Source organism: Schistocerca americana, chromosome 9, assembly GCF_021461395.2.
Source record: "Schistocerca americana isolate TAMUIC-IGC-003095 chromosome 9, iqSchAmer2.1, whole genome shotgun sequence".
Taxonomy (NCBI): domain Eukaryota; kingdom Metazoa; phylum Arthropoda; class Insecta; order Orthoptera; family Acrididae; genus Schistocerca; species Schistocerca americana.
Genome location: NC_060127.1, coordinates 49,323,014 through 49,345,323, shown reverse-complemented (window position 1 = coordinate 49,345,323; position 22,310 = coordinate 49,323,014). Strand labels below are relative to the sequence as shown.

At 42.7% G+C, this 22,310-nt stretch overlaps 1 protein-coding gene across 1 annotated transcript in view; it reads right to left on the bottom strand.

Annotated features, from left to right (window-relative positions):
* The window catches only part of LOC124551268 (histone acetyltransferase Tip60-like), a 129,887-nt gene that overhangs the window by 44,388 nt on the left and 63,189 nt on the right, over positions 1 to 22,310 (bottom strand). Inside the window, exon 5 of the mRNA XM_047126267.1 lies at positions 7,062 to 7,289. Within this exon, the coding sequence (XP_046982223.1) occupies positions 7,062 to 7,289 (228 nt within the window). The remainder of the gene's footprint in view (positions 1 to 7,061; positions 7,290 to 22,310) is intronic.

Genomic DNA, 22,310 nt, shown 5'->3' with positions numbered 1-22,310 from the left:
AAGAACTGTGTAATAAAAATTACATTTGGTTACTGTACATATTGCAAAATTAAAGTCCATGCCATATTTTTCTGTCTGTATCTGAAAGCTAATCTCAGGAAATGCTGTAGCGATTTGCATATGGTTTACACTAACAGACAGACTACTTCACAAGGAAGATTCATGTATATAATTTACTAGCAAGACAAGTTGTCCAACTGCGGATATTTAGTGCTACCCACATGAAGGTTGCTACCCAACAGTAAAGCCTCCTTCTGAAGAAACATAGCTTCTTGATAACTCTCAGACCCTATATCCTTTGGCACTGACAATTCCTACCTTTTTTTTTATTAAAAATGTTGAAAAAGTTGAAAGTAACACTAACACTGAACACCTTGCCACAGCATATTAAATGTGTTATGAGGAATGTGGCAGAGTTTAAGAATGAAGAACTTTCTGTTGGGCACTTTCCCTCTCCAACTGAAGACTATTTACTCAAAAACTCTTAAAATTTTGTTTTATGTTACTTTGAAGTACATGTTAGCACTATAATACAATAACGTTTCACACTATCAAAGCGGCATAAACACTTGACTAAAGCGTTGCAGTGCAGGGAGATAATGCTGCAACCGCTCATTTGTTCATTTCATTTCACAAGCTTGAATTATTTATTGCAGAAATGCCTACCAATCCTCTAAAATAATGTGTCTAACTTTTCTCCATTTTATAGACTGCTTCTCCTCTCCATTTTATACATTGTTTCCAGCATTGTGAAAAATGAAATATGAGTGGTACACATGCAGCATCTTCTTTTGTGTGGTAAGGTGTAACGAAGTTCACCAATTCGTTGAAAGATTCCTCATTCATCATTAAAATCTTCCAATAGCCATCTGCCTTTGCTGCAAGTTCTCTTAGCGTGTTAGTATAGTCGAACATAGGACGCATTCCAAGCCACTTTCCGCCCACTGCTGCTTCCCCTGATTTTCTTTCACAGCACATAGTGACTGAAATCACAATACATGCGAGTTTTACATCACTAAGTGCCAACATGTTCACTAGGAATACAGAATTCTAACTGACATGTCCCGGGTGCTCATACTGCACAACAATACTATGCTGTTCTCGGCCTAGCATTTTTGCGCAATACATGGACACAATATTATTTCACGATAAATTGGAGCATTTGAGGGACCCATGAGTAGGTTAATTGTATTGCAGAATGAAGGCTTTCATGACCGGGTGACATGGCTGTTGATATACTTTCCGGGATGTGAGGTCGTGGTCCAAGAACTTTTCTGCTCCATACGTTTCATCCAGGACTGCGCTGGACTTCCTCAAAGGGGCTGCTCTGCTGAGTCTTGCCGACTGACTGGTCAGATGTTTGAGAGCGACTTATATATTGTGAGAAAGGGGGGCGTGGTTCAGGTGACACGTGATGAGCAGTGATAATCCATAGCAAAGATAAGGTTGACTATCGATTACCACCTTGTCAAAGATAAAAATTGTTAGCCATTTTGTAGAGCCACTGTCCAAATATCGCTAAGTTTCATAGCCTCCTCTTTCCTATTAAAATTATCGTGATGTTTATAAATTTCAATAGCTTCTCTATATAACCGTGGATAGTAATTTAACGTTGTAGATAAAACTTCGGTATCCGAAAACTTCACTTGGTGGTTGCCTGGTTGAAGAGCATGTTCCGCTACAGCTGACTTTTCTATTTTTCCAAGTCGACAAAGACTTGTTTACAACCATTTATTGGAAAAACTGACTCATATATAAAAGACTCGCGTCATTTTATTGAAAAACTAGAGGGACTAACTTTGGCCCCTGAAGATATTCTTGTAAGTTTTGACATTGTGTCCTTATTCACAATGATTCCTGTTAACGAAGTTATGATTTTCATAGCGGATATTTTTCCAGAAGATTTGACTGTTCTTTTCCGACATTGTCTTACATCAAGTCAGTTCCAGTGGGATAATGAATTTTATGAACAACTTGATGGAGTAGCAATGGGTAATCCATTAGGCCCTGCGATTGCCAATCTTTATATGGAGAAATTTGAACAATCAGTCCTAGACAAAGCTAATAACAAACCATCTCGTTGGTATCGATATGTAGATGACACATTTGTGGTTTGGTCCCATGGCAGAAAGGCCTTGGACGATTTCTTTGATTATCTAAATAAAATTCATCCAAAAATACAGTTTACCATGGAAATAGAAAAGGATAACAGAATATCTTTCTTGGATGTCTTAGTTATGAGACGGTCCGATAGAAGCTTGGAATATAAAGTTTTTCGGAAGGCAACACATACGGACAGATATTTACATAAAAATTCTAATCATCATCCTCAACAAAAAAGAGGTGTCATAAAAAGTCTTGTCGATCGAGCGGAACGGATATGTACACCTGAACATTTGGATTCTGAAGTGAAACACCTGAAGCAGGCTTTTGAAAAAAACGGCTATTCAAGAAAAGAGATAAATAGAATTTTGCGTCCAAGGAACAGAAACCCAAAAGATAAGAATGAACCACAACGACAGAAAAATACAGTAGTTCTCCCTTTTATTAAAAAAGTAACAGATCGGATCGGTAAGATTTTACGAAAACATGACATAAAACCGATCTTTAAACCAACAAAGAAAATAAGTCAAGTACTACGATCTGTGAAGGATAAACGCCCTCCCCTGTCGACATGTGGTGTGTATAAAATTCCATGTACCTGTGGTAAAGTTTACATTGGTACTGCCAAAAGAAGCGTAAACACGCGACTGAAAGAGCATAAAAGTCTTTGTCGACTTGGAAAAATAGAAAAGTCAGCTGTAGCGGAACATGCTCTTCAACCAGGCAACCACCAAGTGACGTTTTCGGATACCAAAGTTTTATCTACAACGTTAAATTACTAACCACGGCTATATAGAGAAGCTATTGAAATTTATAAACATCACGATAATTTTAATAGGAAAGAGGAGGCTATGAAACTTAGCGATATATGGACAGTGGCTCTACAAAATGGCTAACAATTTTTATCTTTGACAAGGTGGTAATCGATAGTCAACCTTATCTTTGCTATGGATTATCACTGCTCATCACGTGTCACCTGAACCACACCCCCCTTTCTCACAACATATAAGTCGCTCTCAGACACCCGACCAGTCAGTCGGCAAGACTCAGCGGAGCAGCACCTCTGAGGAAGTTCAGCGCAGTCCTGGACGAAACGTAATTGTATTGCACTTAAATAAAATGTACAGCCTCACTTAAATCCACATCCCTCAGACCGTATTGCAGATTAAAACTAATGCTGCAGTGGGACTCAAACTCAGGACCTTTGCCTTTCCCTGGCAAGTGCTCTATCAACTGAGCTACCCAAACACAACTCATGACACATCCTCACAGCTTTACTTCTGTCAGTACCTCATCACCTACCTTCCAAACTTCACAGAAGTTCTCCTACAAAACTTGCAGGACTAGCACTCCTGTAAGAAAGTATATTATGGAGATGTGCTTAGCCACAGCCCGGGAAATGTTTCCAGAATGAATTTTTCACGCTGTAGTACAGTATGCGCTGATTCGAAACTTTCCTGGTAGATTTAAACTGTCTGCCGAACGAAGACTTAAACTTGGGACTTTTACCTTTTGCGGGCAAGTGCTCTACCAACTGCTGTGAAGTTTGGAAGGTAGGAGGTGACAATGGCTCTGAGCACTATGGGACTTAACAGCTGTGGTCATCAGTCCCCCTAGAACTTAGAACTACTTAAACCTAACTAACCTAAGGACATCACACACATCCATGCCCGAGGCAGGATTCGAACCTGCGACCGTAGCAGTCGCGCGGTTCCGGACTGCGCGCCTAGAACCGCGAGACCACCGCGGCCGGCAGGAGGTGACATACTGGCAGAAGTATGGATGTGAGGATGGGTCATGAAACGTGCTTTGGTAGTTCGGTTGGTAGAGCACTCACCGGCAAAAGGCAAGGGATTAGAGTTTGTGGTTTAGTACAGCACACAATTTTTAATCAGCCAAGCAAGTTTCATATAAGTGCACAATTCACAGCGGGACATTAAATTCATTCTGACTACAGTAATGTATTACAGCTGACACACAATCCCTCCTCCAAAACTGCAGGTTTTTTGTTGAATTTCACGGACAACGCAGTCGCTGGAGAGCGCAGAAAGATGGTCTACCTCAGGGAAGCGTCTTGGCTCCACTTCTCTTCAACATCTATACCAACGACCAGCCATTGACCCCAGGCACAAGAAGATTCTTATATGCAGATGACCTAGCCCTTGTTACGTAGAGCTCATGCTTTGAAAGAGTGGAAAGAAACCTGACAACAGCACTTCGAACACTGGCAAGCTACTACAATCGGAACCAACTCAGGCCAAACCCTTCGAAGACACAAGTGTGTGCCTTTCATTTAAGGAACAGGGAAGCTAATCGTGAGATACATATTGCATGGTCAGGCATCCAACTCCAGCATCATCACGGACCTAAATACTTTGGAGTCACTCTCGATAGAACTCTGACATTCAAAACTCACTGCAAGAACACCAAAATGAAAATCTCCGCTCCAAACAACCTAATTCACAAACTAGAGGGGACACAGTGGAGATCACATCCACAAACTATTCACTGTTCTGCAATGGCACTGTGCTTTTCTCCTGCTGAATATGCTTTTCCAGTCTGATACAGGTCATCTCATGCCAGACAAGTAGACATTGCTCTCAACGAAACCTGCAGGTTGATCACAGGTTGCTTAAGACCTACCCCAACTGATAAGCTCTACTGCCTGGCTGGAATAGCACCACCATGGATACACAGAACAGTGGCTGCCAACAAGGAGGGATTGAAAGTGGAACAGGACAGTGCCCATCCACTGCATGGACATAATCCACCACAGCAATGGCTGAGATCACGAAAGAGCTTCCTAAGAACATCTGAGAAACTCACCATTTCACCAGAGAAGGCAAGGCTGAAGTTATGGAAGAAGTCAACGCCTCACCTGCAGATGCCAGAAGCTGAAAAACTACCACCTGGACACAACGAGAGCTGGCTGGTGTGGAAATCTTTAAACAGATTACGATCAGGAGTTGGACGATCCAGAAACAACCTGAAGAGAAGGGGCTTCATAACAGAAGATACGTCCTGTGATTGTGGACAAGAACAAACCACAAGCCACGTGCTCCAGTGCCTTTTGTGCCCTACATCCTGCACGAAGATTGATCTCTTGCAAGCCACCTTGGAGGTTGCAAATTACTGGGCATATGTAATATAAATACAATTTGTGTATATATATATATATATGTACACATTTATTGATGTGTATGGCTACTGTAAATTTGTATGTTTCTGATTCGAGAATAAAAGGGAAGCACACTACATGATGCTGCATGTTTATTGTTCATTGATTCAATGACTTGCTGCTATGGGCGTGTATACACATACACAGCACTATGGACCTTGGTATGCATCGTGGGCAGCAAACCTCTCACTGCTGCGGACAAATTAAGTACGTGCTTCGGTCAATATAAAAGTTTTGAGTATTTATTACATACATGCCTCACTGTGTGCTGTCATTTGCAAACAAACCTCTTTCAATACTTTAAATTGTTTATGAGATATGACAAATGTTATGACCATAAGATTCACAATGTGCAAGGATGTGAATGGGTGCATTGCACACAACTGTCGATCGGACATGAAGCCCAATAACTACAGAAAGAAATGAGATATCTTTCTGCTCTCAGTTTTAAATAAAATTTCGATATCTTATCTACATTTCATCCAATAAAATCAATCACATGCAAAGTTTACACAATGCATTTTTTAACATGCAGAATCTTTAAAATATCACGCAATGTTTTATTTAATTTGATGCACTGCACTAACTGTACCATGGGGCAAAAATAAATTCAGTCCTTTATTGAGAGATGACTTTAAGCACAAAAATCATTTCTTTTTCTTTCACGTAACAGTTTTCTTAAAATTGGATGATAAGTATTTCATAGCAGCCAGCAAGTCTCCATGGGAAGACCTGGGCGACCACCCATCAGATATAAAACCCAATAACTTGAGAACAAAATGAGATAGTGTTCTGCTCTTCAGTTTTAAATATGAATTTGATATCTTATGTACATTTCTTTCCCTGCAATGTATGAGCCAAACTCAACTATACATAAAGTTTATGCAACACGTTCTACCTCTGCAAATCTTGTAATGCAATGCTTTATTTAATTTTAAGCAATGTACTGAGTATAACAGGTAACAAAAGGAAATTCAGTTCTTTATCAAAGGATGATATAGACTATAAGACCTGCAAAAATTAAATTTTTTCATCATAAGTATTTCATATCGGCTGGAAGGCCGTCTCTCAGCATGGGTGCCAGAATTTGGTGAGGAGTACTGCCATAACAAAAGCCGCCGTCAGAACAGAATATAGAGAGAACGTCTGTAGCAGTGAAAAGGTTAAAGCTCCCGTCTTCTGATGGTGCAAGTCGAAAACAAGGCTAACAATATTCAAAAAGATTTCAGGCTTGCAGCCGGTCATCGTTAGCTTCCATCCACGATATTTCGACTGGACAACTGCCAGCCATCCTCAGGTGAGGAGGTGAGGATGGCTGGCAGTTGTCCAGTCGAAATATCGTGGATGGAAGCTAACAACGACCGGCTGCAAGCCTGAAATCTTTTCGAAAATCTAGTTCACTGGGAAAATTTTAAATTTCACAAAGTTAACAACGCTCGAGGTTACACAAGCAGTTTCTGTAACAGGGGTGTCCAAACTTTAGCTCAAGTAGGCTGCACATAATGCACTTCACACTAACAATAACAGCTGAGCAAAAAACCACAGGATGGGCCAAGGAGAGAAGAGTATCATGTGGGAGGAGTTTCAAATTTAAAATATTCAGTTTATCATACATTTACACAAATGGAATTTAATGCGATTTTTTCTCCAATTGTGTGGCAGATACTCATTTCTTGGGTCACACTGAAAATTGCTTTGGGTCGCACGTGGCCCACAGGCCACGATTTGGACACCCCTGCTGTACACGGTTAGTATAAATATGACAGCCAGAGAGCAGTACCTGAGGGTACGGAGAGAAGTACCAGGGCCGTATCCGGTGCCTCCCCAGCTCGATCATCTCAATGTTCTTCATGCGGGTGACAATGTCGTCATGGTGTGCTACCATGCTGCCGGTACTGCGGGGGCAGGGCGGGGCCTGCGACGGTGCCGCCGCAGCTGCCGTCGTCGTCGTCGTCGGTGGTGGCGGCGCGGGTGCGGGCGCAGGCTGCGTGGACCCGTCCTGCGAGTCCTGCGGGCACAGCCAGCAGCTGCTAACGGGCACAGCGTACTTCGCAGTCAGTGCTAGCACAGCGATACACGCTTAATTGAGACCGTAGGACTTGTGTACAAGGAAATGAGGAAAATGGAAACGTGTTCCTGTAAAGGATTAACATCTTATTAACAGGTATGTCATTATGAACTATCCACCAACAGACAGCCACGTCTGCACGATCCCTATGGAATACACACTCAAGTAATTGGCATGCGGTTCATACAACAACTTTCAGACTACTACTAAACTGTGTCGCTCTCTAACAGCGTGTGTGAAAAATGAAAACCTAATACGTCCTATACGAGTTCCGATTGTCCTTATATTATTACGAGGGTCATTTCTCCTCATGTAGGTGTGAGGAAATGAAACATTTTGGCATTCGGAGGAGAAAGTTAGTGATTGAATTTTTTGTGAAAATATCTCTCTGCAACTGAAAATATCCAGATTTCAATGCGTGGCATCTCGCCTCGCTTACAGTACCTGCGACAATCTCTCTCCCGTTTTGTGATAATACAAACCAAGCTGCCATTCTCTGAAGTTTTTTCGGTGTCCTCTGTCAGCCCTGTCTGGTAAGTATCCCATACTTTTACAACAACACTCCAGGAGGGGGCAGACAAGCGTAGTGTAGGCAGTATCTTCAATACATTTGTTGCATCTTTTATGTTCTGCCCAGCAAAACCCTGTCTTCTGTTCAGCTTCCCTATAATGTTTCCTATGTGATGGTTCCAATTTATGTTGTTTGTAATTGTAATCCCTAGGAATTTGGTCAATCTACAACATTTCAATTCGTGTTATTTGCTGTGTAACGGAAATTTAACACTCTTTATTAGCACTCTGTTGAGGACCTCATATTTGCTTTTCAGAGCACTCACACGAGGTTGGCGCAGGTGGTGACACCTACAATGTGCTGACATGAGGAAAGCTTCCAACCGATTTCTCATACAGAAACAGCAGTTGACCAGCATTGCCTGGTGAAACGTTGTTGTGATGCCTCGTGTAAGGAGGGGAAATGCGTACCATCACGTTTCCAACTTTGATAAAGGTTGGATTGTAGCCTATCGTGATTGTAGTTTATCGTATCGCAACATTGCTGCTCGCGTTGGTCGAGATCCAATGACTGTTAGCAGAATATGGAATCGGTGGGTTCAGGAGGATAAAATGGAACGCCGTGCTGGATCCCAACGGCCTCGTATCACTAACAGTCGAGATGACAGGCATCTTATCCGCATGGCTGTAACGGATTGTGCAGCCACGTCTAGATCCCTCAGTCAACATATGGGGATGTTTGCAAGGCAACAACTATCTGCACGAGCAGTTCGACGACATCTACAGCAGCATGGACTCTCAGCTCTGAGGCCATGACTGCGGTTACCCTTGACGCTGCATCACAGACAGGATCGCCTGTGATGGTGTACTCAACGACGAACCTGGGTGCACGAATGGCAAAACGACATTTTTTCGGATGAATCCAGGTTCTGGATACAGCATCGTGATGGTCCCGTCCATGTTTGGCAACATCGCGGTGAACGCACATTGGAAGCGTGTATTCGTCATCGCCATACTGGCGTATCACCCGACATGATGGTATGGGGTGCCATTGGTTACACGTCTCAGTCACCTTTTGCTTGCATTGACGGCACTTTGAACAGTGGACGTTACATTTCAGATGTGTTACAACCAGTGGCTCTACCCTTAGGTCGACCCTTGCAAAACCCTACATTTCAGCAGAATAATGCACGGCCGCATGTTGCAGGTCCTGTACGCGCCTTTCTGGATACAGAAAATGTTCGACTGCTGCCCTGGCCAGCACATACTCCAGATCTCTCACCAATTGAAAACGTCTGGTAATGGTGGCAGAGCAACTGGCTCGTCTCAATACGCCAGTCACTACTCTTGATGAACTGTGGTATCGTGTTGAAGCTGCATGGGCAGCTGTACCTGTACACGCCATCCAAGCTCTGTTTTACTCAATGCCCAGGCGTATCAAGGCCGTTATTATGGCCAGAGGTGGTTGTTCTGGGTACTAATTTCTCAGGATCTGTGCACCCAAACTGCGTGAAAATGTAATCACATGTCAGTTCTAGTATAATATATTTGTCCAGTGAATACCCGTTTATCATCTGCATTTCTTCTTGGTGTAGCAATTTTAATGGCCAGTAGTGTAGTTGCAACAACCACATACACTACTCACGTAAATACTTTGCACCACACACTGTACATTGTAAAGATTGGCAGCAGCGATAGAGGGCACGAAGCGGAACTGTAGCACCTGAGCTTCTTTTCAAATTTACATTTAACACAGTGTACAGAAATTCACTGAGCTGGCTTATAAGAAGCTTGTAATGTCAACTGGGGAAGCAAACTAATTTTTTCACATCTTTCCTCTCATCAAGCCTAAAATAACACATTAATGATGGTGAGCATATGTAGTGCAGCTCGTGAGAAAAGCATTAAACCACAGCACTGGTGACAAAGTTTGTCATTAAGCAGATGTCCGCATTTATACTTATGGTTTAACCACATAGTTGCTGTGATGTTTTTGGTTTAACTCAACATGTTAATCTTTTTTTTCTGGGTCAGCACAGAGGATGATCCATCAAAAACGCTTGTTTTGAATTTATAATTTGTGGTCATAGCATGTCGGAAAACAGCTCAATTACCTTGTCTTGTAAGCAGATACCATTTTCAGTTTTTTGATGAGTTTTTCTTGGTCTCGTGCATCTGTGATTCTTTTAAGAACTGATGAAATTCACTACTACAAATTATTGTATAAACCTTGAATTGTACATTTAATTTTCTTCACTAGACAGATTTTATACAAAGTACTGGAGAGGATTGTGATTTTTAATCATATATGCTAATTTCATAGGTTTTTTGTTCATATTTTTTAGGGAAGGGATTTAACATTTTCCTTAATTTTATGTTTTTTAAGTCTAAACCACATAAAAACATAAAATAGGGGTTCCACTGTATCTTGTCAGTTCTGAAGAAAGAATGATCTGAAATCTTATCAACTTTTTTCATTTTATATATGAGCTTATTAACCATTTAACATCTCAACTCTATGATGACTACATTAACAAAAATAATCACTGTCAGAAAATACAACATAGGCAAAAAATCTACTCAACAAGTGAGGCAGGAGAAAAGAAGTAGACAAGATACGGAAATGCATGAGCTTCAAGAGCCAGTGGCTCTCTCTGGCAAAAGGGCTGAAGGGAAAGTAAGAGGGATGAAAGAACAGGACTGGCGAGTTTTATGGAGCGCTAAGTTACAGAAAAGTCACCCAGAAACTTAAGTCTCCTCTGACCTGTGTTTCTGGGTGTGCAGATTTTTTATCTATAAGGGATGTTAAAAAAGAAACAAGCCAGAGGCATAATTACAGAAATCAGTACTTGTATGTTAGAAGTACTGACCCTGGCTGTTGAGAAACTTGTCCCACTGTGACACAATGTGGTGAATGGCTGTCTAATAAAATTCCCGAGGCTGGGATGTTAACCAGTTCCACATGTACAGCTGGACGTCGTCGTCCGAGGTGAATCGTTATGCTGACATTCTTCTTTGACCAAGATGGCCCCCTTTTGATTCACTTTCTGAAGCACGGGACAACAGCGAATTCCCAGCGTTACTTGCAAACTTTGACCAACCTTTGCCAAGCGATCAAATCAAAATGTACAGGCAATCTCGCCCTTGGGGTCATTCTGCTCCACAACAATGCAAATCCTTGTGTGGCCAACACAGGTTCGGCACTCCTGCAGAAATTCAAATGGGAGGATCTTGGCCACCCTGCATACAGTCCGGACCTCTCCCCCTGTGATTACGCCACTTTTTGTCCCCTTAAAAAGCCTCTGAGGGGGAAACGATTCACCTCAGATGATGTCCCTGTACATCCAGAACTGGTTAACATTGCAGCCCTGAGAATTTAATGAGATGACCACTCACCGCCTTGTGTCACAGTGGGACAAGTGTTTCAACAGCCAGGGTCAATACTTCTAACATACAGGTACTGGTTTCTGTAAATATGCCTCAGGCTCATTTATTTTTGAATGCCCTTTATATTCATATTATATTTTCAACCATAGCACTTGATGTATAAAATATTCTCTGACTTCTTGCATCAGTTCTGGGTAAAACCTAGAGCTTTTGACGATTACTGCCACTGCCTTCATCAGGAGCAACTGACTGTCTTGGTTGTTGCTGGACACGTTAAATAGCCTGTGGATGGCTTCTGACTGAGTGGCAATTACATCACATTGGGATAGTGTCAACGTCAGCATTTGTGGCGCTATCCCCCCCTCATAGAAGCATAAATGATGTGGCAAATTTATACATTTCTTCTGAGCATCGTGAGCTCAACATTATGATTATATCCACTTTCCAGGTTGATGATGTTCTTGCACATTCTCATTTCTATCTCATCTTTAATACCATAAACCCGGTATGAAGCAGCTTACCAATGTAGTTGTTTCTGCACTCACATGGGATTTATGAGGGCAATGCTACAAGTAAGTTCAAATGGCTCTGAGCACTATGGGACTTAACATCTGAGGTCACCAGTCCCCTAGACTTATAACTACTTAAACCTAACTAACCTAAGGACATCGCACACATCCATGCCCGAGGCAGGATTCGAACCTGCGACTATAGCAGCAGCGTGGTTCCGGACTGAAGCGCCTAGAACTGGTTGGCCACAATGGCCAGCCCTAGAAGTAAAGTCTCCCACATTTGTTGGTATACAAACAACCACTTATTTTCTGCAATAGTTACACCATTTTAAAGGTTGAAGAATGGTTTATTTTTTACATAATCGCCATTTTGGACAGTGCATGTTTGTAGGTGCCCATGTCACATAAGCTCATTGCAATATCTTTCAGCAAGCACTTCCACCTCATTTTTGGAGCAGAACATCTGTCCAGACAAATGTTTCTTCAACTTGGGGAACAAGTGGTAGTTGTTTGATGCCAATCCAGACTGTATGTATGTTGGGTGGGTAGATGATGATGATCCAACCTCCACACACTTTCCAATATTGCAACTTTTCTGTTAAAATGACAATATTAAGAAAAGCAAACAATGGAAAATCCAGGATGGAATGTAAAAATATTATGAAAAGTAAAGTTTTACTCACCATATAGCAGAGATGCCGAATCACAGATAGGCACAATAAAAAGGCTGACACACAGAAAGCTTTCAGCCAGTAAGGCCTTCGTCAAAAACAGAGACCCCCCCCCCCCCCCCCCCCCCCCCCCACACACACACACACAGGCGTGTGCGCAAACGCAACTCACACACATGACTGCACTGCAGTTCCAGGTAACTGAAAAAACCACAGTCTTTTTACTGTGCCTATTTGCGGCTCAGCATATCCGCTATACCAACTTTTCTTTCCATAATAATATTCTTCCAAAACAGCCAACATACAAACACACATTCGCACAAACACAGCTCACACACACGACTACTGCCTCTGGTTGCTGAAGTCAGACTGCAAGTAACAGCGCATTATGGAAAACACAATCTGGGCGGTGGGGGTAATGAGGAGGCTGGGAGGGAGGGGGGGGGGGGGGGCAGGGTAAGAGTGGGAGATAGTAAAGTACTGTTTATGGGAGCACACAAGGACGACGGGAGGTTAGATGGCGGGAGAGGGGAGGGAGTGTAGAGGGGGGAGTGGAAAACATGGGGAGGTAAAAAACTGTGAGTGCACTTGTGGAATAGAAGGCTGTGGAATGAGAACAGGGATGGGATAGGTGGGTGAAGGACAATGACTAATGAAGGTCAATGCCAGGAGAGTAATGGAAATGTGGGATATATTGCCTTATTTCTCCAGTCGCTCACCACTTGCCAAATGCACGCCATCTGCCTACAGAGGAGGATTCCCCTCGTGACTCAGTACCATCCAGGACTGGAAGAACTGAATCAAATGGCTCTAAGCACGATGGGATCCAACACCTGAGGCCATCAGTCCCCCAAACTTAGAACTACCCAAACCTAACCAACCTAACACCACGCACATCCATGCCTGAGGCAGGACTCGAACCTGCGACTGCAGCAGGAGCACGGTTCCGGACTGAAGCGCCCAGAACTGCTCAGCTACAGCAGCCGGCGGAACTGAATCACATTCCTGCCAGGGTTTCGAGTATCTCTCCTAGTGTCCTGAAATGAGGAATGTCTTTTCCACCAGCCTTCACACCCCTCCCACAGTGGTATTCCGTCGCCCACCTAACACACACATTATCCTTGTCAATCACTACACAACCCCTACTACCAAATCCTTGGCTCATGGCTCACATCCCAGTAACAGGGCTAGATGTGAGACCTGTCCCATACATCGTCTCACCACCAACTTCTACAGTCTGGTTACAAACACCACCTATACCGTCAAAGACAGAGCTACCTGTGAAACCAGTCATGTGATCTACAAGGTAAGCTGCAACCGAGCTGTCCTGTCCGCACGAATTGCCGACGACAAACTGTGGCCGAGAAACAGCTGTCCCACTCTGTTACTGAGCAGACAGCTCAACAAAAACTTCTTCACTCCAATGACTGCGTCATAGTCTGTTCCCATCAACACCAGCTTTTCTGAATTGTGCAGGTGTGAACTCTCCCCGCAATACATACTACATTCCTGAAACCCTCCTGTCCTGATCTTCCATTAATCTTTGTCCTTACTGCACTTCACTGTCCTACCCTCTTTCCACCTCATCCGTTTATGCTTCCACAAGCTACACTTTACTGTTCCCCACTCACACCCTGCTCTCCCGTCCCTCCTCATCCCAGCCTCCTCCTTACCCTCACCACCCATATTGTTTCTCCCATCATGCACAGTTGTCACAGTTTGACCCCGGCAGCCAAAGACAGTGGTCATATGTGTGCAAGATGCATTTGCGTGAATGTGTGTGTGTATGTTGACTATGTTGGAAGAGGGCCTTCTGGCTGGAAGCTTATGTGTTTAGTAGCCTTTTTGTGTTATGCCTGTCTGTGACTCAACACCTCTGCTATATAGTGAGCAGCAATCTATCCTCGTCACAATATTGTCATTGCTCCACCCTGAATTTTCGTTAAAATCCTGCAGGTGATGCTTGTACGGAAACCTCATAAACCACACTTCAAATGGCAGCCAGAATGATCCTACATCTACATCTACATTTATACTCCGCAAGCCACCCAACGGTGTGTGGCGGAGGGCACTTTACGTGCCACTGTCATTACCTCCCTTTCCTGTTCCAGTCGCGTATGGTTCGCAGGAAGAACGACTTTCTGAAAGCCTCCATGCGTGCTCTAATCTCTCTAATTTTACATTCGTGATCTCCTCGGGAGGTATAAGTAGGGGGAAGCAATATATTCGATACCTCATCCAGAAACACACCCTCTCGAAACCTGGCAAGCAAGCTACACCGCGATGCAGAGCGCCTCTCTTGCAGGGTCTGCCACTTGAGTTTGTTAAACATCTCCGTAACGCTATCATGGTTACCAAATAACCCTGTGACGAAACGCGCCGCTCTTCTTTGGATCTTCTCTATCTCCTCCGTCAACCCGATCTGGTACGGAACCCACATTTTCTAAGGACTCTCTCAATCCTATCTTTACGCACAGTTTCCTCAACCTCAGTGACCGTCTCGTCAGAAATTGATGGCATACCATTCCCCTTTCATCATGAATTTCAGTACAGCTGGTTGTAAGCTCTCTACACCAATTGCTAACAGTTATGACAACCATATTCAACTGTCAATAGACATCCATCAATTGGGGATGATTTTCAACTATTTTAATGCCTTTTGCAGTAAAAAATCAGATAACTGTGCGAACTTCACACTAGTCAGTAGTGTTCCATGGGAGCTCCATCCCAAATACTGCCAATCTGAGAGTGAGCATCTGAGCGAAGCACATGTGTGCTTATTTTGGAGTCGAGGAAGCGCCACACAGACCAACGTGCCCAACAACCACATTAATATTTTACAAATGTCCCCAAAATGGGGTTGCCATCATATAAAGTATGTGTAACTAAAGTAATGAGACTGCCTTTTTTCACCCATTTTATTCCAATAATGCTACAACTGAACACTGCCCCGTTGCTGTACTTGCCTTGCGAAATCACACAGTGCTGGAGATGGTTCTTCCACACCTCACAGCATAACTGGAACTTTGATATAAAACCTTCAGGTGGTTGGTTACAGCCATTTCAGTGTTGCCCAGGGCTCCAAAGTGACATCTCAAAAAGTGTGTTTACAGTCTTGGACTCAAGTCGGTCCAATAAGGATGCTGAGGAGCCACAAGAACATCCTTACTGGCCAAAAAATTGTTAACTGAAATTGCTGTGTGACAAGGTGCATTACTGTGATGTAACACCCGACTCTTTTTTATCATTGGTCTCTGATGAACGGTGGTGTGACTCAAATTTAACTCTGTCCCAGTCATTCTGAATGTCAACCGAAGATCTGCATGCTCAATATCCTGGACTAAGTCAACATTTGCATTAGGTCCTGAAACCGGCGGCCTTCCACTGGAAGATTCACCTAGAATTGATTATTTCCTTTCTACAAATGCCCACTTAAAAACCAGCCCTTTGACAAAACACTGCCTCCATAGGCTTTCCAAAGTTTTTGTTGCATTGTGTCCAAGTCTGAAGCAAAACTGGATTGCACACCATTGCTCAATATTTGTGTCACTGATTGTTAGAATGTGCAAGCAAAACCTTTGTCACTATAAAAAATGGCACTACACACAACAAATGCGCACTAGCATGGTCCAACATGCACTGACGATGTGTCACATGTTTACCTGCCTCCCTTCAAAGTCCAGTGTCACCAGCATTGCTGGATCATACACTATGGTATCAGTCTCATTACTTTATTTATACACTTTGTAAATCCCATGGACCCAAGGCTATGACTGTCCTTGAATCATTTCAGCAACTCTTTATCTTTTTAGGAGGTTGGCAACATCATCTTTGGCACCACGATGAAATTGACAACCAATCAGAAGCTGTTCACAGATTACATAAGGCCACTAAAACAGCAGCCAAGGCAGTTGGTTGCTTCTGATGAAGGAGATTGTAGTGTTGTCAACAGCTTGAGGTTTTACACAAGCTTCACCTGGCAAGACATCTGAAAATATTTTATGTAAGTATTGCCATGAAAAACTAGATTCTCATAAAAGGCAACATGCTACCTTTACTTCTTTTATTATTTATATTCCACCTAACGCTCTCCATTATCATATTTAATTCTGCTGTAAGGAATTTTACATTGTGTTTCTTGTGAGTTCACAGCAGAAGGTTAAGAAATTGCATTACTTAAGTCTTCAATGATTGACTGTGGTATTTCTGGTCATACCAGGTGTGCATTTATTTATTAATAAGATGAATAAATTGAACTGTGAGAAGATTTCTACATCTACATCTACATCTACATCCATACTCCGCAAGCCACCTGACGGTGTGTGGCGGAGGGTACCTTGATTACCTCTATCGGTTCTCCCTTCTATTCCAGTCTCGTATTGTTCGTGGAAAGAAGGATTGTCGGTATGCCTCTGTGTGGGCTCTAATCTCTCTGATTTTATCCTCATGGTCTCTTCGCGAGATATAGTAGGAGGGAGCAATATACTGCTTGACTCTTCGGTGAAGGTATGTTCTCGAAACTTTGACAAAAGCCCGTACCGAGCTACTGAGCGTCTCTCCTGCAGAGTCTTCCACTGGAGTTTATCTATCATCTCCGTAACGCTTTCGCGATTACTAAATGATCCTGTAACGAAGCGCGCTGCTCTCCGTTGGATCTTCTCTATATCTTCTATCAACCCTATCTGGTACGGATCCCACACTGCTGAGCAGTATTCAAGCAGTGGGCGAACAAGCGTACTGTAACCTACTTCCTTTGTTTTCGGATTGCATTTCCTTAGGATTCTTCCAATGAATCTCAGTCTGGCATCTGCTTTACCGACGATCAACATTATATGATCATTCCACTTTAAATCACTCCTAATGCATACTCCCAGATAATTTATGGTATTAACTGCTTCCAGTTGCTGACCTGCTATTTTGTAGCTAAATGATAAAGGATCTATCTTTCTGTGAATTTGCAGCACATTACACTTGTCTACATGGAGATTCAATTGCCATTCCCTGCACCATGCGTCAATTCGCTGCAGATCCTCCTGCATTTCAGTACAATTTTCCATTGTTACAACCTCTCGATACACCACAGCATCATCTGCAAAAAGCCTCAGTGAACTTCCGATGTCATCCACAAGGTCATATATGCATATTGCGAATAGCAACGGTCCTATGACACTCCCCTGCGGCACACCTGAAATCACTCTTGCTTCGGAAGAATTCTCTCCATTGAGAATGACATGCTGCGTCCTGTTATCTAGGAACTCCTCAATCCAATCACACAATTGGTCCGATAGTCCGATACATGACAGAGCAATGTTAGTTAGCAGCACGTAAGTTGAGTGTTGCCACTCCTGCTGGGGCAGGTGTTTGTTACTTCTGGAAGACTCACAAGGGGACCTTCTGGTCTCGGAAATTCAGTTCAGGATGAGATTTCACAGGTTGGTAGTATATCTCAAGACTGTCGGCTCGCAGAAGTCTCAAAGAACACTATCCAGAAAATTAAAAGGCTCTAAAGTTTTAAGCATAGCTCATACAGATCTCATACAAGGTCAGCATCCAGGTGAAATAGATCAGTCAGTGGTGTGCTAGAATGTCATATGGCTGATCCGGGTTCGATCCTACTTGCAGACTCAATTTTGTTTTAAAAATTATAACAGCTTTAAACAAAGTTAATGACCTAAAGTATTATCAGTTAAATGATAAATAATTTTATTTTGTTTATTAAATAGCTGTCACAGTGAATTACACTTGTCAATACCTTCTTTTTAAAGAGTTTTTGTTTTTCCACAAAGACATCAGTTCCTTGAATTTACAGCGAATATTTATAACTTTTCCACAGCTTATATTATCACCCAATTCTGTAATAACATTGTAATGACAATAAAGGTTTACTTTACCATCATTAAAATTGCATTTGAAATTTTAAACTTTTTAAAAAGAAAATATGGGTGTAATTCACATTTTAAGCAGTTGTGACAACCATTTCATAAACAAAATACAATTATTTATGATTTAATTGATAATACTTTATGTCATTAACTTTATTTAACAGTGGCTATAATTTTTAAAACAATTAAAAATACAACATGAAACCGAACCGATGGGTAGATCGGTTCGAACCCAGATTGTCCACATAACAGTCGTGCACACTAGTGAATGAGATACTTCACTTACTGACTGCTTTGCTACTTACGACACATGAATGATGTGTGTATGAGTTATGTTTAAAACCTTAGAGCCCCCCCCCCCTTTTTTTTAAATTTTTTGTATATTGCACTATACGACTTCCACGAGTGGACACCCTTGAGGTATACCATTACCCTGCGAAGCCTCATCCTGAATTTAATTTCCAAGACCGCAAGGTCCCTTGTCAGATGGTGAGTAAGGATCCTGCCTCTGAAAGAAGTAGTGGAAGGATGGGCCAATACTCCATAGCTGTCTTTGTTACATATTTTAATGTAAACATAATTACCACTCACAGATTAGGCTTTAGGCCTGTTCCAATTGGCCGACTGCTGCCTGGAAGACAGTATGAGGGATGATCTCAGATTACAGGACATGTAAGTCATTAATCCCTCCAGCCATTAGTGCCAATAGATGAATCTTGATGATGCTGCTGCTTCCTTATACAAGCAGCTCCTCATTTGGCCTAATTAGTTCACCCTGCTCATAATATCCCTACTCAAGAAAAATATTGGGGGTTGTACCAGAAACCAAAATTTGGTCCTACCCCACCAAAGGCAGAGACAATAACCGCTTGGAAGATCTCATATTTTAACAGTGATAGAACGATGATGATGATGATGATGATGATAATTTACTAAGACCACAGGAGAAGATGTAATTTCAGAATGACATCATTACATAAAGTAAACTTTCCTAACTTATGAAACAGCTGGTGCCAGGACTCTGATGAAGACTTCTGCAAAATTAAGGATCAGGCAGTCACTTTACTATGATCTGCCAGAAGCCGGCACCATCATTTAAGTGGCACTCAGATGAGTTAAGCTGTCCTCTGACAGGATGTGAAAATGTATGTGCCTGAGGATCTGATGATGTCACAATGTGGAATTCCATGTCCCACTAGATTGTGAAGCATGAAACGAAGAATCTAGCATGTCAGATTTTTGTCTTGTGGAGAGGTATGTGGCCTCTGAAATGCAGTGTTGTATTTACATCACTTGCAGAACTTAGGAGACGTCATGTTTTGGTGCTTTTCTTTGTTTTAAGTGTATGTGGCATGAATCTTAGCTGTTTCACAGCACCAGTACATTGAAGAGCTCTCAAAAATTACTTTAGGTAGAATTTAATATAATAGAAGGAAACATTCCACGTGGGAAAAATTATATATAAAAACAAAGATGAGGTGACTTACCGAACGAAAGCGCTGGCAGGTAGATAGACACACAAACAAACAAACACAAACATACACACAAAATTCAAGCTTTTGCAACAAACTGTTGCCTCATCAGGAAAGAGGGAAGGAGAGGGGAAGACGAAAGGAAGTGGGCTTTAAGGGAGAGGGTAAGGAGTCATTCCAATACCGGGAGCGGAAAGATTTACCTTAAGGGGAAAAAAGGACGGGTATACGCGCGCGCGCGCACACACACAAACACACACACACACACACACACACACACACACACACACACACACACAGAGACAAGTCTGCTTGTGTCTGTATGTGTGGATGGATATGTGCGTGTGTGCGCGAGTGTATACCTGTCCCTTTTTCCCCCAAAGGTAAGTCTTTCCGCTCCCGGGATTGGAATGACTCCTTACCCTCTCCCTTAAAACCCACTTCCTTTCGTCTTCCCCTCTCCTTCCCTCTTTCCTGATGAGGCAACAGTTTGTTGCGAAAGCTTGAATTTTGTGTGTATGTTTGTGTTTGTTTGTGTGTCTATCTACCTGCCAGCACTTTCGTTCGGTAAGTCACCTCATCTTTGTTTTTATATATAATTTAGGTAGAATTTGTTATAATAAAATGACAGGAAACTACATATTGGTAGTTAACAGCTTTTCATACTTGAAGCTTTTCACAGTATAACTTATGTGCTATGAAGGTATGCCAATTGAAAGCTAAGGCCCATTGGTGATTTATCAAAAGTGTGATGTTTTGGTATAATTTGCTGCAGTTAACTACTGACAAATGATATCTGTGGTTATATCCTTTAAAAAATCTAAGAAATCATACGCAATTTATCTAATACACTGCCCTTATAATCACCCTGTACTTTGACAAACAGCATTGTGAACTATGAAGGAACAGGTAGTAGATTGTAGGTTTGCAAACCTACAGCCTGCAACCTCCTTCCTGGTCACCGTGACGATCTATATCCTCACCCACAAACGCTTTTCCTTCGAAGGTATCAGCTACAAACAAATTTAGGACACGGCAATGGCCACCCGCATGGCACCATCCTGTGCCAAACTTATTCATGGGCCATCTAGAGGAATTCTTTCTTGACACCCAGAATTCCAAACCCCTCACCTGATTCAGTTTCATTGATGACACCTTTGTAATCTGTATCAAGGGTGAGAATACCCTATCCACATCCCCCCAGAACCTCAATACACTCCCCCCCCCCACCCCCCCCCACCCCAATTTGCTTTACCTGGGGCTTCGCCTTCCTCAATGCTGAACTCCACCTCAGAGATGGCTAGATCAGTACCTCAATCCCTATAAAACCTACCAACCACCAGAAATACTTCCACTTTGACAGCTGCCACCCATTCCATATCACGAAGTCCCTTCCATGTCCATGTGGACATCCCTCCTGTAGTGATGAGCACTGTGTCTCTCTAAATATAATAATGTATCTAAAAACAAAGATGATGTAACTTACCAAACGAAAGTGTTGGTATGTTGATAGAGACACTTACAAACACACACACACACACACACACACACACACACACACACACACACACACACACACACAAAATTCAAGCATTCGCAACCCACGGGTCCACGGGTGCTTCATCAGGAAAGAGGAAAGGAGAGGGAAAGACGAAAGGATGTGGGTTTTAAGGGAAAGAGTAAGGAGTCATTCCAAGCCCGGGAGTGGAAAGACTTACATTAGAGGGGAAAAAAGGACAGGTATACACTCGCACACACAAACATATCCATCCGCACATATACAGACACAAGCAGACATATGTAAAGGCAAAGAGTTTGGGCAGAGATGACAGTCGAGGCGGAAGTACAGAGGCAAAGATGTTGTTGAATGACACGTGAAGTACGAGTAGCGGCAACTCGAAATTAGCAGAGGTTGAGGCCTCGTGGGTAACGGGAAGAGAGGATATATTGAAGGGCAAGTTCCCATCTCCGGAGTTCTGATAGGTTGGTGTTAACGGGAAGTATCCAGACAACCCGGACGGTGTAACACTGTGCCAACCAAGAGGTTACGAAGGTTAGGTGGACAGAGGAAAGACACTCTTAGTGGAGTGGGGAGGATTTCATGAAGGATGGATCTCATTTCAGGGCAGGATTTGAGGAAGTCGTATCCCTGCTGGAGAGACACATTCAGAGTCTGATCCAGTCCCGGAAAGTATCCTGTCACAAGTGGGGACTTTTGGGGTTCTTCTGTGGGAGGTTCTGGGTTTGAGGGGATGAGGAAGTGGCTCTGGTTATTTGCTTCTGTACCAGGTCGGGAGGATAGTTGCGGGATGCGAAAGCTGTTTTCAGGTTGTTGGTGTAATGGTTCTGGGATTCCGGACTGGAGCAGATTTGTTTGCCACGAAGACCTAGGCTGTAGGGAAGGGACCGTTTGATATGGAATGGGTGGCAGCTGTCATAATGGAGGTACTGTTGCTTGTTGGTGGATTTGATGTGGACGAATGTGTGAAGCTGGTCATTGGACAGATGGAGGTCAACGTCAAGGAAA